Source organism: Thamnophis sirtalis, unplaced genomic scaffold (assembly GCF_051295495.1).
Source record: "Thamnophis sirtalis isolate CommonGarterSnake01/CBP01778 unplaced genomic scaffold, rThaSir2_p1.2 scaffold_3, whole genome shotgun sequence".
Classification (NCBI taxonomy): Eukaryota; Metazoa; Chordata; class Lepidosauria; order Squamata; family Natricidae; genus Thamnophis; species Thamnophis sirtalis.
The window spans coordinates 170,639,224-170,655,014 of NW_028261383.1; the positions used below are offsets into that span (position 1 = coordinate 170,639,224).

At 46.4% G+C, this 15,791-nt stretch overlaps 1 protein-coding gene across 1 annotated transcript in view; it reads right to left on the reverse strand.

Moving 5' to 3' along the window:
• Nucleotides 1-1,144: 1,144 nt before the first annotated feature.
• Nucleotides 1,145-15,791, reverse strand: part of CACNA1F (calcium voltage-gated channel subunit alpha1 F) — an 89,779-nt gene continuing 75,132 nt past the window's right edge. The window contains exons 42-47 of the mRNA XM_087708285.1: nucleotides 10,856-11,067; nucleotides 10,195-10,326; nucleotides 8,129-8,292; nucleotides 5,370-5,482; nucleotides 3,010-3,315; nucleotides 1,145-2,065 (exon numbers count right to left, since the gene is read on the reverse strand). Coding sequence (XP_087564411.1) covers nucleotides 1,754-2,065; nucleotides 3,010-3,315; nucleotides 5,370-5,482; nucleotides 8,129-8,292; nucleotides 10,195-10,326; nucleotides 10,856-11,067 — 1,239 coding nt within the window. The 3' untranslated portion in view covers nucleotides 1,145-1,753. The remainder of the gene's footprint in view (nucleotides 2,066-3,009; nucleotides 3,316-5,369; nucleotides 5,483-8,128; nucleotides 8,293-10,194; nucleotides 10,327-10,855; nucleotides 11,068-15,791) is intronic.

Genomic DNA, 15,791 nt, shown 5'->3' on the forward strand with positions numbered 1-15,791 from the left:
AAATACAATCTGTTTAAACTATTTTTATCAACAAAGACCAACAGTCTCTTTTTCTATAGAGCCGAGGTGGCGCAGTGGTTAAATGCAGCACTGCAGGCTACTTCAGCTGACTGCAGTTCTGCAGTTCGGCTGTTCAAATCTCACCGGCTCAAGGTTGACTCAGCCTTCCATCCTTCTGAGGTGGGTAAAATGAGGACCCGGGTTGTTGTTGGGGGCAATATGCTGACTCTGTAAACCGCTTAGAGAGGGCTGAAAGCCCTATGAAGCGGTATATAAGTCTAACTGCTACTGCTACCCCCCCCCCCCCCGGGCAAATGCAGAAAATTACATCATCTTTATTCAGTAGCTGGCTGTTGAATGTGGCTAACTTTGGGCAACCTTGGGCAAATTCAGGAAATTAGATGAAAGTTACCCATTTTTAATTTTTAGGGAAATGATAGAATTTCCTGGATTGGGAGGTTACTCTAGTATGTATGGCAATAGACATAGGGAAATCTTCTATGAGGACAATAGTTTGGATTAAGTAACATCTGTAAAAAGGTTTTTTTTCCCCAAATTCATACAATTTCATCATGATACTTTGGATTCCCACCAGAGGTGGGTTCCTACCAGTTCGCACCAGTTCGGTAGAACCGGTTCGTCAAATCTACCGAACTGGTTAGAAGAGATTCCACCAGTGGACCTGGAAAGCAGGCCACACCTACACAAGAGGTTCCAAATTTTTTTGAAACCCACCACTCAGACACACACACAGACTCACACACAGAGAGAAAGAGAAAGAAAGGAAGAAATAAATAAATAAAAAAGAAAGAAAAAGTGAGAGAGAGATGAAAGAAAAAAAGGAAAAAGGGACAGAGAGACAAAAGGAAGGAAAGAGAGAGAGAGAGAGAGAGAGAGAGAGAGAGAGAGAGAGAGAGAGAGAGAGAAAGAAAGAAAGAAAGAAAGAAAGAAAGAAAGAAAGAAAGAAAGAAAGAAAGAAAGAAAACACATGGCCGGCAAGCCACTCCCACAAAGGAGGCCACACCCACAGAGTAGGTTCGAAAAAAAATTGAAACCCACCACTGATTCCCACCCACAGACAACTTCCCCCAAATCATACACATTCTTTTAATTCAAGGGAGTATACGAGGAGGAACTCCAGAGGTTGTTCTGGATTCTTTATTATATAAAGCTCAAGATACCAAGATCATTTGTGGGATGTTGATCTCATTTATCATTATGGGAAGCTGGGAAAATGCAGTATAAAAGCTGAAATCCAAAGTATTTGGAAGGTACGAGGTTTGGAAAGCAACTATAAAAGAACTGGTTGTAATTAGTGGACATCAGGGAAAAGATGTTGGAGGATAATTACTTTTTCTCTCTCTTTTTAATATGATCTGGCAAAATAGCTTCCCATCCCAGATCTTTTAAACAATATCTATTGTTTTTGATGAAAAAAAAAAGTACAACTAATTGTATGCGGATTCCAGTTCATCTCCGAACCCTTTTTGTGAAGAGAAGGTTCTGGGGGTTGATATTTTCTTTGCCATTTTTTGAAGAAGCCTGGAAGATAAAGAGCAGACTCTCTAAATCAGGAAAGCTTATTATCCAGTCTTTCTAATAATTGTTTCTGCTACGGTCAATGTGAGGACGGCGTTTGATTTCTTAACCCCGAACTCCAGTGCTTTTTAAATAACCACAATCATCGTAGCCACGTTTTGAACAGTTCTGCAGCCACTGGCTCGTTGTGCCCTGCTGGGAGGGCATTTCTTGGTCAATAAGTGGTGATGCAGATCATCTCGTCAGCCAAGTCCTCTTCTTCACGGGAACGGAAGCTTTCCTCATCACTATAAACAAGGCCTAGACTCTCAGCTCCGCTATGTTCCCCATCACTGCTATACAGAAGGTGGCTTCCACCACCTCGGCTGGAACTATCACCGCCAGCAGGCTTGCGACTCAACAAGTCCGTGGCAGCACTTTCCATTTCATCCAGAGTCATGTGGCAGGCATCGGCAATCTCCCGCTTGGTAAAGGCCACAAAATTTGGGTCCTGTGCGTACATGCCTAGGCCTTCGGAGATGAGCACCTAGGAGACAAAGAAGAAAGGCAAGTTTAGTATTATGGTTTACGGAGAGGTCAAATAGGATGAGAAAGTTTGCACTGCTCCATCCTGGTCCTGCCACTGGTCATCCATAAGAGAGATCAACGCAGTCCCAGGATTATACCTGAAAAAAGGATAATTTACTTGCAGATTATTTATTCCAAGGCTTCCAACAAGTGGGGATCTAAATTGGAGGACTGGGAATTGTTTGTTCCCTAAACTACCTTGGTCAAAACATTCTGTCCTATATTCAGTTCTGTGTACTGGAAGGACACGTGTCCCGAATTACGACTCCATGAAATCTGTCACTTCTCAGCCTTTGAAAGGACTTATGTGGCAGAAAAGGCTACACAATGTAGCTCTCTGGTTCACCTTAGGGTTGAAAATTTATTTGTAACAATTTGAATAAGCTTAATATAACACAGCTACTCATTAACGTTATTTTCCTTCACTTTTTCATATTCTTTTGATTTTTCTCTCTGCACTCTTTTTGATACATGGTTTGAGTTCTTCCTGTTTAATTTTTTTTTGGGGGGGGGTATATAATTTACATTAGGTGTAAATTAGGTGGCGCAGTGGTTAAATGCAGCACTGCAGGCTACTTCAGCTGACTGCAGTTCTGCAGTTCGGCGGTTCAAATCTCACCAGCTCAGGGTTGACTCAGCCTTCCATCCTTCCGAGGTGGGTAAAATGAGGACCCGGATTGTTGTTGGGGGCAATATGCTGACTCTGTAAACCGCTTAGAGAGGGCTGAAAGCCCTATGAAGCGGTATATAAGTCTAACTGCTATTGCTATTGCTACATTATGAGTTTAAACAGAAAGAAATGCAGCCCTTCCATTTGTGTTATTGCTTGTGCAACTTGTATCTTTAATGCGATAGTCGAAATGAAAGTACTTGAAGGAAACAAGAGATCGGTCCCACGCTCACCGCTTCCACCAGACTGTCCGCGCTGCCAGATCTGCCACCGGAGCTGTGCCGGAGGGGGCTTGGAACCTGGAGGCTTCCGTAGGTGTGGCAGGTCAACTCGGCTTCATCCCTGTACCAGTGGGCCTGCGACATGGGTGGAAGGCTGCTGCTATTCTTTTCCCAGCTGTATCCTGGCACCCTCTCCTCCTCCACTAGGATGAGCGGCGCATAGAGCAGCCGCCCTCGTTTTGGAGGCGTGGCCCATGATTGCGAGGAAGACGTCGAAGTGCGGCTGCCACTGTGCCATGAGCTATACTTGCCGTAGCCCTGGTGGGACTGAAAGAGAACGGGGAAACGCAGTCAGCCCAATGACAATAATGCCGCTGTGCTTTTTATAAAATTGAAGCTGGCATTTTGAATAATAATTTAAAAAAGGGTTCTCAGGAATGGTCGCTGCTCGGATTGATTTTAAATAGTTTAGTTTTGTCCTGAGGGGGGGGCAACCTGCCTTGAGCTGAAAAAAAACAGCTGAGAAGATCTGGCTGGAGTAAGAAAAAAAAACTCAGCTTTTGTTGAACCTCTTCTCCGTTCACAGCGAAAAACAAAAGGCTGTGAATTACAAAGAGGATTCTAACGACTGAGTTCCTCCCTGCTCCTTTCTTGCCTGAAAGGAGAGATATCTATAGATCTTTTAGATATACAAACCAGAACTCTGAGGGCAGCTCCGTTGAGCCACTTGCGACGGCAGACCCCTCCCCCGGAAGTCAATGCCGCTGTGCTTTTTAACAGCCTTTCGATTTACAAAGGAAAAAGGCCAGTTTAGTCTTTTGACAGCTTGAAATCCAGAATCGCTGTGGGCAGAGCAAGGCCATCTCAAGTTGACACGGTCTATTCCCGCCCTGCCCACAATGATTCGGTGTCTGGAACTGTATGTGGAGAACCTTTCCCAATCAGTGAACCGTTTGGAGGTACAGTAGCTGTGCTCCAAGGAAAAGCAGAAGCAGCTCGGTGCGCTCACTGATACTAGAGCACAGTGGGAGAGAAGAGCCATGAAAACTGGGACACTCCAGGTAGATAACAGTGCAGAGAAACAATGTGTGTTTATTTTCTTCTAGGTTGGAGACCTTACACTGTTTGGAACTAACATGCAATAATTTTCAGCCAGCATGCTGGCAAGGTATTTGGAAATGTATTGGAAAGTGTGGGTGTAAATGATTTGACGCATGGTACAATCAAATAATGGAACAGCCAACGATATTCACCTGGTTTGATCATAAAACAACCATATTACAAGTTCAACTACTGAAAGAAAGGTGAACCATTACAGAAGACCATCCTGAAATGTTCAGTTGAGTTACATACAACATGACTGCTAAAATGGACACAGCAGAGGTGGGTTGCTCCCGGTTTGGCCCGGATCGGGCGAACCAGTAGTAGTGGCAGCGGGAGGCTCTGCCCACCCGCCCGAATGCATGCACAGAAGCGGTTCCACCACAAAACCGCGGTAGACTAAAGCGCGCTCGACGAAACCGCGTACGTGACGTCATCACAGCGCGACGAAAACATCACGCTGTGAGCGGGAAACTTAAAATTAACCCGTAAATCTAAACCTAACCCCCCCCCCAAACCTAATCCTAAACCTAACCCTAAGCCTAACCCTTAACCTAACCCTAACCCTAACCCTAACGCTTAACGTAACCCTAACCCTAACCCTTAACCTAACCCTAAACCTAATCCTATACCTAACCCTTATCCTAACGCTAAACCTAACGCTAACCCTTAACCTAACCCTAACCCTAACGCTTAACGTAACCCTAAACCTAACCCTAACCCTTAACCTAACCCTAACCCTAACCCTAACCCTAACCCTTACCTTTATGTGAATCGGCTTGCTTTAAAAGCGCTTTTTAAAGCGCCCTTTTTTCTCCGCGGTCGTATTTGTCGCGCTGCTGATGACGTCACATACGCGCTTTAATCGGGTGCGCTTTAGTGGACCGCGGTTTTGACGGGTCACGCACAGAAGCATCTCATGCGAGTGCAAGCGCACATACGAGTGAATCGGTAGTAAAAAAAATTGGAAACCCACCACTGGGACACACAGCATTTCATTCAGCTAGGAGAGGACGAACTGGTGTGTGTGTGTGAGAGAGAGGAGTTGGGGAGAGAGAGGCGGGTGGGGGAGAGAGAGAGAGAGACAGAGACACTTAACACCTGTTTTCAGCGTTCAGGTTCATCCCTACAACACGTGAAGCAATCATACTAGAATGCCTGTCTCATAAACAGTCCTCACGTGCTGAGAGCAATAGGGATGTTTTCAGAAAGGATTTTGCTTCTTCTAAAGTCTCTTTTTTAGAAAGAAGACTCTATTCATGCTCTTTTACCTGCACGTGTGTTCGACCCAGTGGTGCCTTTTGGTGGTAGGTGCCTGGGATGGGGATGTCATCGCAGCTGTCTTGACGCTGCAGGCACTGGATGCTGAAGGCTGGTTTGCGGCCTGCCCAAAAAAGGAAAGTGACGGAAGGGAATGGCAGAGCAGGCGTTAAGTAGCCATTGGTGCAGGACCACCTTCTACTACCGTGTTTCCCCCAAAATACGACAGAGTCTTATATTTTTTTGACCCACGAAATATGGCCTTGGGCTTATTAAAGGGGAGAGCTTATTGTTTTGGGGTTTCTGGGCGGCTGCTCCCTTGCGACTGGGCTCCCGAAGAGCCGGGCACAGCCTCAGGGTCGAATGGCCGTGTTGCGCTGTCGCAGCAGCAACACAGCAGCCATGAGGTGACCACACTCACGAGCAGCCACCCGGTAACCCCCCTTTCCAGCCGGGCATAGCGCCGCTGAGCGATCTAGCGGTACCTGGAAGGCACCAAGCAACACGAGCGCCTGTTTGCCGCCCTCCGCCTCCCGCGGCTCAGCACCTTCAGAATGCCCCTAGGTAAGTGAATGGGGCTCTGCATGGCTGGAGAGGGGGGGTTGCGTGAGCGGCTTTTCTGCTCCCCACTTGCGCGACTCACAGGCTCACGATGCCCTTGGTTAACTCTACAGTACCTGCAGAGCCAGGGCATCTCCGCTGCGGGCGCCGCCCACCACTTTTTTTTTTTGCAGCTTTCAAAGCAGAGAAGGCGGATGCCTCTCTGGAAGTACGCTCTATGGTTGTGGGCTGCAGAGCGTACAACCATAGAGCGTACTCCCAGAGCGGCATCCGTCTTCCGTTGCGGCTTCCAAAGCATGAAGATAGGATACTGCTCTGGGAGTACGCTTTATGGTTGTACACTACCATAGAGCATACTTCCAGAGCGGCATCCATCCTCCGTGCTTTGAAAGCTGCAAAAAAAAAAAAAACCCAACCAAGCAGCGGGCGGCGCCAGCAGCGGAGATGCCCTGGCTTTGCAGGTACTATAGAGTTAGCCAAGGGCACCGTGAGCCTGCGAGTTGCGCAAGCGGGGAGCAGAAAAGCCGCTCATGCAACCCCCCCACCTCTCCAGCCATGCAGAGCCCCATTCACTCACCTAGGGCCATTCTGAAGGCGCTGAGCCACGGGAGGCTGAGGGTGGCCAACAGGCGCTTGCGTTGCTTGGTGCCTTCCGGGTACCGCTAGATCGGTCAGTGGCGCTGTGCCCAGCTGGAAAGGGGGGTTGTCGGGCAGCTGCTCGCGAGGTGGTCACCTTATGGCTGCTGTGTTGCTGCTGCGACAGTGCAACACAGCCATTTGACCCTGAGGCTGTGCCCGGCGCTTCAGGAGCCCGCTCGCAAGAGAGCAGCTGCCCGGCAACCCCCCCTCTTCAGCTGGGCACAGCCTGACCAACCTAGCGGTACCCCGAAAGCACCAAGCAACGCGAGCGCCTTTGCCCCCCACCTCATTCCCGCAGCTTGGCGCCTTTGGGATACCGCTAGGTCGGCGAGCGGTGCTCTGCCTGGCTGGATTGTCCAGGGGGCTTATTTTCGGGGGTGGGCTTATATTTTTGCCCACGTGAAAAATGTGGCAAGGCTTTAATTTCAGGACAGGTCGTATTTTCACGGAAACATGGTAGCCCCCTGTTTAGCTTAGCCAAATATCTACTCTACTATATATATTTATTCGTTCACTAAATGTGTAACGGTTCTTCGTCATAATTTTTTTTTAAAGCTAAACATAGTACACACTTTTCTAAGACCACAAGAGGGAATGCAAGTGAAAACACAGTGGATAAAGTAACTCTACAGTTCTTTATAGCCATTCTAACCAATGGACTATTCAATTGCATTTAGTTCTTCACTTGAAAGCCTGTGTTTCCAAACTTTTTCCATATGCCTTGAAATTGTACCGTTTCCGAATTTAATTTTATCCCCTATTCTTTCCCCCAGCCTGTTGCCATTCGTGGCACGCCAAAACCGCGCTCGACTAAGTCGCGCCCGATTAAACCGCGTCGCTGATGTCATCAACAGGGCGACAACAGCCAGCGCGGAGAAAGAAGGGCGCTTTAAATAGCGCTTTGAAAGCAAGCCGATTCAACTTAAGGTAAGGGTTAGGTTTAGGGTTAGGGTTAGGTTTAGGGTTAGGTTTAGGGTTAGGTTTAGGGTTAGGTTAAGGGTTAGGATTAGGTTTAGGGTTAGGTTAAGGGTTAGGGTTAGGGTTAGGGTTAGGTTTAGGGTTAGGTTAAGGGTTAGGTTTAGGGTTAGGTTTAGGATTAGGTTTAGGGTTAGGTTAAGGGTTAGGATTAGGTTAAGGGTTAGGTTTAGGGTTAGGTTTAGGGTTAGGTTAAGGGTTAGGTTTAGGGTTAGGTTAAGGGTTAGGTTTAGGGTTAGGTTAAGGGTTAGGTTTAGGGTTAGGTTAAGGGTTAGGTTTAGGATTAGGTTTAGGGGGGTTAGGTTTAGGTGTTAATTTTAGGTTTAGCGTTTACAGCGTGCTTCTGTCTCCGCGCTGTTGTCACCCTGTGATGACGTCAGCTACGCGGTTTCGTCGGGCGCTTTAGTCGAACACGGTTTTGTGGTGGAACCGTTGCCATTCATTGGTCCTAAAGAGACTGTACAGACGTTGTTGTTTCATTTGTAGATACCGTGATAGACAAATGTTCCTGCAACTAAGACAGGTTTGGACAGTTTCTTGCCTCCCTCTTCCAGCTACTCTCCACCTAACACCAAATCCCCATCATCATCCTGACCTGCGGGAGTGGCAGGCAAGAGGCGCCGGCGCTTGGTCTGCCTCCCGTCCAGGACTCCTTTGCCGAGTCTGCTGTTGAGCCGATGGGAGGGCAGAGGCAGAGAGCCCCCGTATCCACTCTGCCAGTGATGCTGGTTGGACTGAGGGTTGTGCAGATGAGGCTGCCTGTATGAGAAATGCAACCACATAGTTCAGCCCATTATGTGATGATTCCCGATAATTGAAATTTATTTGAAAGTGTGAAAGATCACCAGGAACGTTTCTCAGATGAGAGAACCGGGCATTTTTATTGGAGTGGCAAACTCATCAGGTAGTTGAATTAAGCCTGCAAAGCATAAACTGCGATAGCCAAGAGCCAGCTGCATTATGTGATCCCTCAAAAATAACCCCTCCATCTGCATAAAGTAGCCAGAAGGAAACTGTCCTGGATAAAGGACACAGTCTGGTAAACTAAGGTCAGGGATTATGACGTTCTGACCATGAAGAGAAATCAGCTTGGACTTTATCCAGTCCAGGTACAAAAATAGGAGGACCAAAGCTTGCTATTCAGAAAAGCAGGTAAGGTGAGTAGTTCAGTCTCGTGACCCGACAAATGCGCGCACGACAAAAGCGCGCCGACAAAAGCGCGGCGCTAAAGCCGCGACGTCATCAACGTGATGTCATCAACGCGGCAACAACAGCGTGCCGACAGAAGTGCGATTTAAATTAAGGTAAGGGTTAGGTTTAGGAGTTTGCTTTAGGGTTAGGGTTAGGTTTAGGGTTAGGGTTAGGTTTAGGGTTAGGGTTAGGTTTAGGGTTAGGGTTAGGTTTAGGGTTAGGGTTAGGTTTAGGGTTAGGGTTAGGGTTAGGGTTAGGTTTAGGGTTAGGTTTACAGCGCGCTTCCGTCAGCGTGCTGTTGGCGCACTTCACCGCTCATTCGTCGGCGCGCTTTAGAACTCGCAGTTTTGTCACCGCGGTTTAGTCGGGCGCGCTTTTGTCGTTCGCCTTTTTGTCGGTGAACTGTTTAGTCTAGCTGAGCAAGTAAAGCAAGATTTGAGACACACAGATGATAAACATGGTATTTGTTCTGCTGAAGGCTTTCATGCAGAAACAGTGGAGTAGTTCTCCCATATTTATTAGCTCTTAAGGGAGATATTCCTGGCTCCTGAGTACAACTTTACAGACACGGTGGCTGATCTTGTAAGCCTTGTACTTTTGCATTGCCCTTCTGCTTCACACAATTGTTTTTAGGAGTTTGGGGATTAGGAAGTACCCTCCAAGTCAGACATAGGTTCTGAAGAATTAGAAGGCTTAGTTTTGCCCCCTAGGTGAGAGGACATCCTCCGAATGTTCTGCTCATCTGACCTTTTGTCCTCTTCTGGTGAAAATATCCAGAGGGACCATGATAGACTTTGGACATGGCATTGGAAGAGATATTATTGATCTACTGGATAGTTAACAAAAAAAATATGGAAGTGGAGTACCAAGAAGAAAACCCAGTGCGTGGGGTATTAGGGGGGAGGGGGGATATATAGTATGTGTTAGATTTTAAAGTAACGTGACTGCACTTCTTTACTGTTGCTCTTTAATTTCACTGTAAAAATAGGGCAAGCTGAATATATTAATAGATAGTAGAAATACACCGAAGGGAGAAGTAGAGGGATAGAAGAAAGAGGGGTAGAGAGGGTGGGAGAGAGGATGGGAGGGAGGGTGAGAAGGAAGGGAGGGAGTATACTGGGAGAGAGGAGTGGTAGAGGGGGAGGGGAAGTAGGGTAAAGGGGAATGATGGAGGGAAGATGGAAAGTTGGAGGGGGGCGAAAGAAAGGGTGTATGGAGGGTCGAAGAGGTACATTGGGTTTCTATTTTGGGGGGTATTGTTGACAAGAGGAATGGCTGTGTTTATTGTTTAATGTTATATGGCCCCGGTTATGCACAGTATATATGTGACTGTACGAAATGAAAATGGAAAATAAAAACACATTTACAGAGAAGAAAACCCAGCGCGCATGCGCAGAAGTGTCACACACATGCACGCATGAGCAAACTGGTAGTAAAAAAAAACCGGAAACCCACCACCGTAACACTTACTTGTCATGTGGGGGCAGGTTTTCAGAGTCTTCCTCCCGGCTATAGTTTCCTTGCTCAGCTGGGGTGTCCTCTATACAAACTTCAGCATTGTTAACTACTACTTCTACTGTTGGTGGGAAACTGGAGCGTTGCCTGGATAGAATTATATGGTTGTGAGGAACTGAACTGAATTGAATTGAATTTTATTATTTGTATGCCGCCCTTCTCCGGGAAGGACTCAGAGCGGCGAACAATTCAATAGGGGAAAAGGGGGAACATAAAACGACATACAAACAATTAAAATAAGCAACAGTCGCACAACCATACAAGTCGAGAGGGGAGGGGAACTCATCAACCCCAGGCCTGCCAGCAAAGCCAGGTTTTGACGGCTTTTCGGAAGGCCTGGAGAGAGGTGAGGGTCCGAATCCCTGCGGGGAGTTCATTCCAGAGGGCCGGAGCTGCCACAGAGAAGGCCCTCCCCCGGGTGGTAGCCAGGTGGCATTGGCTGGTGGATGGAACCCGGAGGAGGCCAACCCTGTGAGATCTAATGGGTCTGTGGGAGGTAATTGGCAGCAGGCGGTCTCCCAAGCTCTTTCCCCTCCCATAATTTACTATGCCTCACTGCATTTACAACTACCTTTCTTTCCTCCCCTGTCCAAAAGCCCATTCAACCCTTCAGCACCTGTTTATCCTGCGTTGAATGGAAACAGGAGGCAAGTCAGCAGGCTCATCACTGCCACTAATGTTCTCGTCATAGGGCTTCAGCCCATTTAACACATGGAAGGAGCTGGTCTTAGAGAGGCGCTGAGAGGCCACAGTCTTGTCTTCTTGTTCTGTTGGAGTCTCAGCAACCGAGGCATGGCGCTCAGGGGCTTCACTATATAACTCAGAACTCTGTAAGAAGAAAGGAAGGAAGGAAGTCTTAGAAATCAATACTTTTCCTGTGGTCCATTGCTGTTCCTGGATAGCTCAAAATGTTACACATGTGTTCTAGCCAAATATTTTAAACCGAGCCTGTTCTTTCAAATCTATGTGCCAACCTCAGTCTTATTTTCGGAGTGTCTTTTCCTTTGTCAAATTTGCATGCCTGCAGATTTCTAGTCTTTGGTGCTCTTGGCTCTGGTGCAGTGGTGGGTTGTAGGCGGTACGCCCCGGTACTAGATCGGTACCAGATCCTGCCCGGAGCACCGGATACCGTTCCGGTACGGTGCTCTGGAGGGCCCGCCCGCCCACCCGAGCTCCTTACCGTCTTTTAAAGCTGTCGATGCTTCCACGCACGCGCATGGCACATACAGCACCTGCGCGATGCTCTGCCGAGCGTCGCGGAGGCTTGCGGTAGCGTCGTTTCCAGCTACAACACATGCGCTTGCTGTGCACGTGTGGTGCGCGTGTGCATGTGGGTGACGCCGGAGCCGTTCCATCCGTACTGGTTGGAACGGAATCCAGAACCCACCACTGCTCTGGTGTCTCCCCATTTTCTTCAGACTGTATATGTGTCATTCCCAAAATAGCAGTCCTAATTATCCTTCCTGGAATCAGACCAAATTGATATCCCACTCTGATTTCCAAAGTAAAATCAATATCAGTTACACCACTGGGAAACCCAGGCCTTCAGAAAAAAATCATTTATTTACAAAGAATCGTGATTAATGGCATCTTTCAGTTTATATATATTTGTATGTTTCGCCCATGCCCTTATGCCCACTCCCAGCTTCATCTGCTCTGTTTAAACTATTCTGCAGCAAGCAGCTTCATTGATGGAAGTGCTATCTTCCCAGAGGTGGGTTCCTGCCAGTTCGCACCAGTTCGGTAGAACCGGTTCGTCAAATCTACCGAACTGGTTAGAAGAGGTTCCACCAGTGGACCCGGAAAGCAGGCCACACCTAAAGAAGAGGTTCCAAAAATTTTTGAAACCCACCACTGACACACACACACAGACACACACACACAGAGACTCACACAGAGAAAGAGAAAGAAAGGAAGAAAGAAAGAAAGAAAAAAGAAAGAAAGAAAAAGTGAGAGAGAGATGAAAGAAAAAAAGGAAAAAGGGACAGAGAGACAAAAGGAAGGAAAGAGAGAGAGAGGGAGGGAGAAAGAAAGAAAGAAAACACATGGCCAGCAAGCCACTCCCACAAAGGAGGCCACACCCACAGAGTAGGTTCGAAATTTTTTTGAAACCCACCACTGTATCTTCCACAATCTTACATGCATTTAGATTTATTTTTCTGCATGAAATATAATTCTGGAAGGCAAGGCATTTTTTCATGGATTTAGCAGTTGCGCTTCAGGTTTTTCTGTATTCTCCTTGTACTGTTAACAATCCTTAGATGAAAGATAGTGGCCCAACAAGAGAAAACGTATGAGAACCCTTTTATATGTTGCCCTTTGGGTGCCCAGATCTGAGATGTCAAAACAACCCTGACAAGACTTTTCTGCATGGCTGATCACAGGTCTTTCTACTCATCCAACTGGACACAAATGACACCGTAAAACACGCATGACCCATCCAGCATATGAAGGTTTCAGAGGTGGGTTCCTACCAGTTCGCACCTATTCGGTAGAACCGGTTGCCCAGGTCATATGGGATCATATTTTCCAGCTCTCAAAATCAAGGATGGCTTCAACCACAAGGATCTTATATTTGCAGTTGTGTCCCATCCAGAGGTGGGTTCCTACCAGTTCGCACCTATTCGGTAGAACCAGTTCGTCCTACCTCCATGCTTTGGACCCGGAAAGCAGGCCACACCTACAGAAGAGGTTCCAAAACTTTTTGAAACCCACCACTGGTCCTTGGATATGATTATTCTACACTATCATGCTCATATTTATAAAACTCAGTGCCTCTGTGAAAGGTAAGGATGACTACTGCATTTGTGGTGCAATCAGAACTTTGTGTGTGTTGAAGTTGTTTTAACGCAAACCAAAGATGCCTTTTAAAAAAGAAGTGTACATCCTATTCTTATGCATGCCAGTGCTGTGTGTGAGGTAATTTAAGGTGGTTCTGACAAGTGTCGTCGGCATCTTCATATCCGGTCACATGGGTGGCAAGCCACTCCCATCCGGTCACATGGGTGGCAAGCCACTCCCACAAAGGAGGCCACACCCACAGAGTAGGTTCGAGCAATTTTTGAAACCCACCACTGGAAGGTTTATTTCATGGCTTTGGAGAGAAGAGGAAAAGCTGGTATTTGTAATCAATGCTTCCCAAAGAAAGCAAACAGTCTTTAAGAGAAAGGACCTTTTTTTTTGGCAATTACTAGTTAAAGAAGAAGAAAAGAAATACAGGGAGGTCAAAACAGGGGATCTAACCCATTATCTTAAATGTCTCTACATTAATACATAAAGGATGAGTAACAAGCAACACCAGTCAGATGTCATGAGACAGAAAGGCCAGTATGATAAACAATGATTACATAAACACAATGGGATGGCTTCAGAGGAACAGTCAACATCAGAGAGAAGGCAGGTTAGTGCTGGGTAAAAGATATGAACTTCCCTATAGCTAGTCTAATTCACTGATGGTAATACAAGTGTTGAAAGCATCTGAGTTAATATAGCAGGGCAGGCTAATAGAAGCAATAACTCACTACAAGTCTGTTATAAATCATCAAACTAGTCAGAAGAGGAAAAAGATTCACTAAACTCCCAATACCCCTTGATGTATTTCTGAAGGGAGGTTTCAACTATTTAGATATCTGTTGTGGCCCGGCAGGTGCCGTTGGAGCTGCCACCAGACTCCGACAGTGAGGGGCCCTATGAGTCGGCTTTGGAGGATGTGGAGGACCCTGGACAGGGTTCCGACTCCGAGCAGGGTGCAGAGAGGCTGGTTGGCCACCAGGAGGCGCCTGACCCTTGGACCAGTGGGGAGGAGACAAGGGAGTGTGATCCAGACATCAGCAGTGGGGAGGAGCCAAGGGAGTTGTTCCTGGATGGCCAGCACCGAAGAGCTAATAGGCGTCAGGAACAGTTGCGCAAGTACAGGAGGTAATTGCATCCAGCTGGTGGTAATTAGGCTCATCTCCAGACTATAAAAGGACTGCTTGTGCACACGCCCCTCTTGCAGAAGTCAACGCAGGAACTAATGTCGGAGAACATTATTGTGAGCTTGGCAGGCTGGATTGCTGCCATGGCTTATCTGTGTTGGATTGCTGCCAAGGCTTATCTGTGCCGGTTTGCTGCCAAGGACCTGTCTGTCTGTTAATTAAATGCCGTAACTTCTCTTTGGCTCGGAGTGTGTGTTGGTGTGGGACGAGGGGGGTCAGAACAGATATCTATTGGAAGATAAATTCTACCAAACATAAGATGTCACATACATGTTTTACTCATCCTTAATAGTAATTTCTTTTTTCAAATGATTGAGATAGGCATTAAGGGATCTGCTGCCTGGGATTTGATACTTACTAACCAGGACGAGATGTTTAAGGATATTAAAGTGGTGGGAACTTTGGGAGCAAGTAACCATGCATTCCTACAACTCTTGATTTTAATAAAAAAAAAGTTTCACAAAAAACAAACTCCAACCACGCATATTAGAAAGGCAAATTTTAATGACGTAAGAAAAGCGCTATAGAAATAAAACCTTAAAAGCAAAAATGTAGGTGACTGTGACTTTTTGAACAGGAAATTAAGGGTTACATAGCCTCCAACAATACTAGGAGGGAAGAAAACTAGGAAATGTCTCAAGAAGCCCATGTAGTTGACTACAGAATTCAAGAAGGAACCGATAATGAAAAAGGATGTTCACTGGAAATGGAAGGAACAGCTAACAAGCAAGGACCACTTACAATGCTTCAAATGAGAAGTGTAGGAATCAGGCCACTTGAAAGTGTCTTGAAGACAGTGCTATGATTGCTAAAAGTTAGTAAGTGTATGTCAAAAATAGGTCCTGAAAAACAAATCTTGCATTTCTTGGCAAGGTAATTTAGATAAGGACAATGCTGAGAATCTGAGTTACCTATCTTTCAGCAAAGTTTTTGACAAGGCTCCATACAATGTTTTCACTGATAAACAATTGAAGGGTTGTTTAGATCAGTGTCTCTCAACCTTGGCAACTTGAAGTCCTGTGGACTTCAACTCCCAGAATTCCCCAGCCAGCTATGCTGGCTGGGGGATTCTGAGAGTTGAAGTCCATAGGACTTCAAGTTGTCAAGGTTGAGAAACACTGGTTTAGATGACACGGTAGGATGGCGGCCAAGGAAATGGCTGGTTAACTATACCCAAAACAATGAGCATGAAATGACATGAAAACCTGATCTGGAAATTGGAAAGCAGTAACTTATGGGATCCCACAAGGATCTGTCTTGGGGACAGTATTATACAATATCTTTATTAATGACCTGGATAATAGGTGGATGATGGAGAAATTGAAGGTTTGGTCTCTACACTCAAAAATACAGAATGAGATTGCACAGGTGAGAAGCCTGAACTGAGAGAAACAAGATGACCTCCAAAAGGGAGATTTGTGGCTTTGCAGCAACATCATGGAAGGAAAAGGACTCAGTTACTGAGAACAAGCTGAACATGAATCAGCAGTGTGAGATGGTTGCTAAAAGAGCTAAGATAGTTATGGGCTACATCAAAAGAAGCACTACACAAAAGGTGCATCAAGTACCTATATT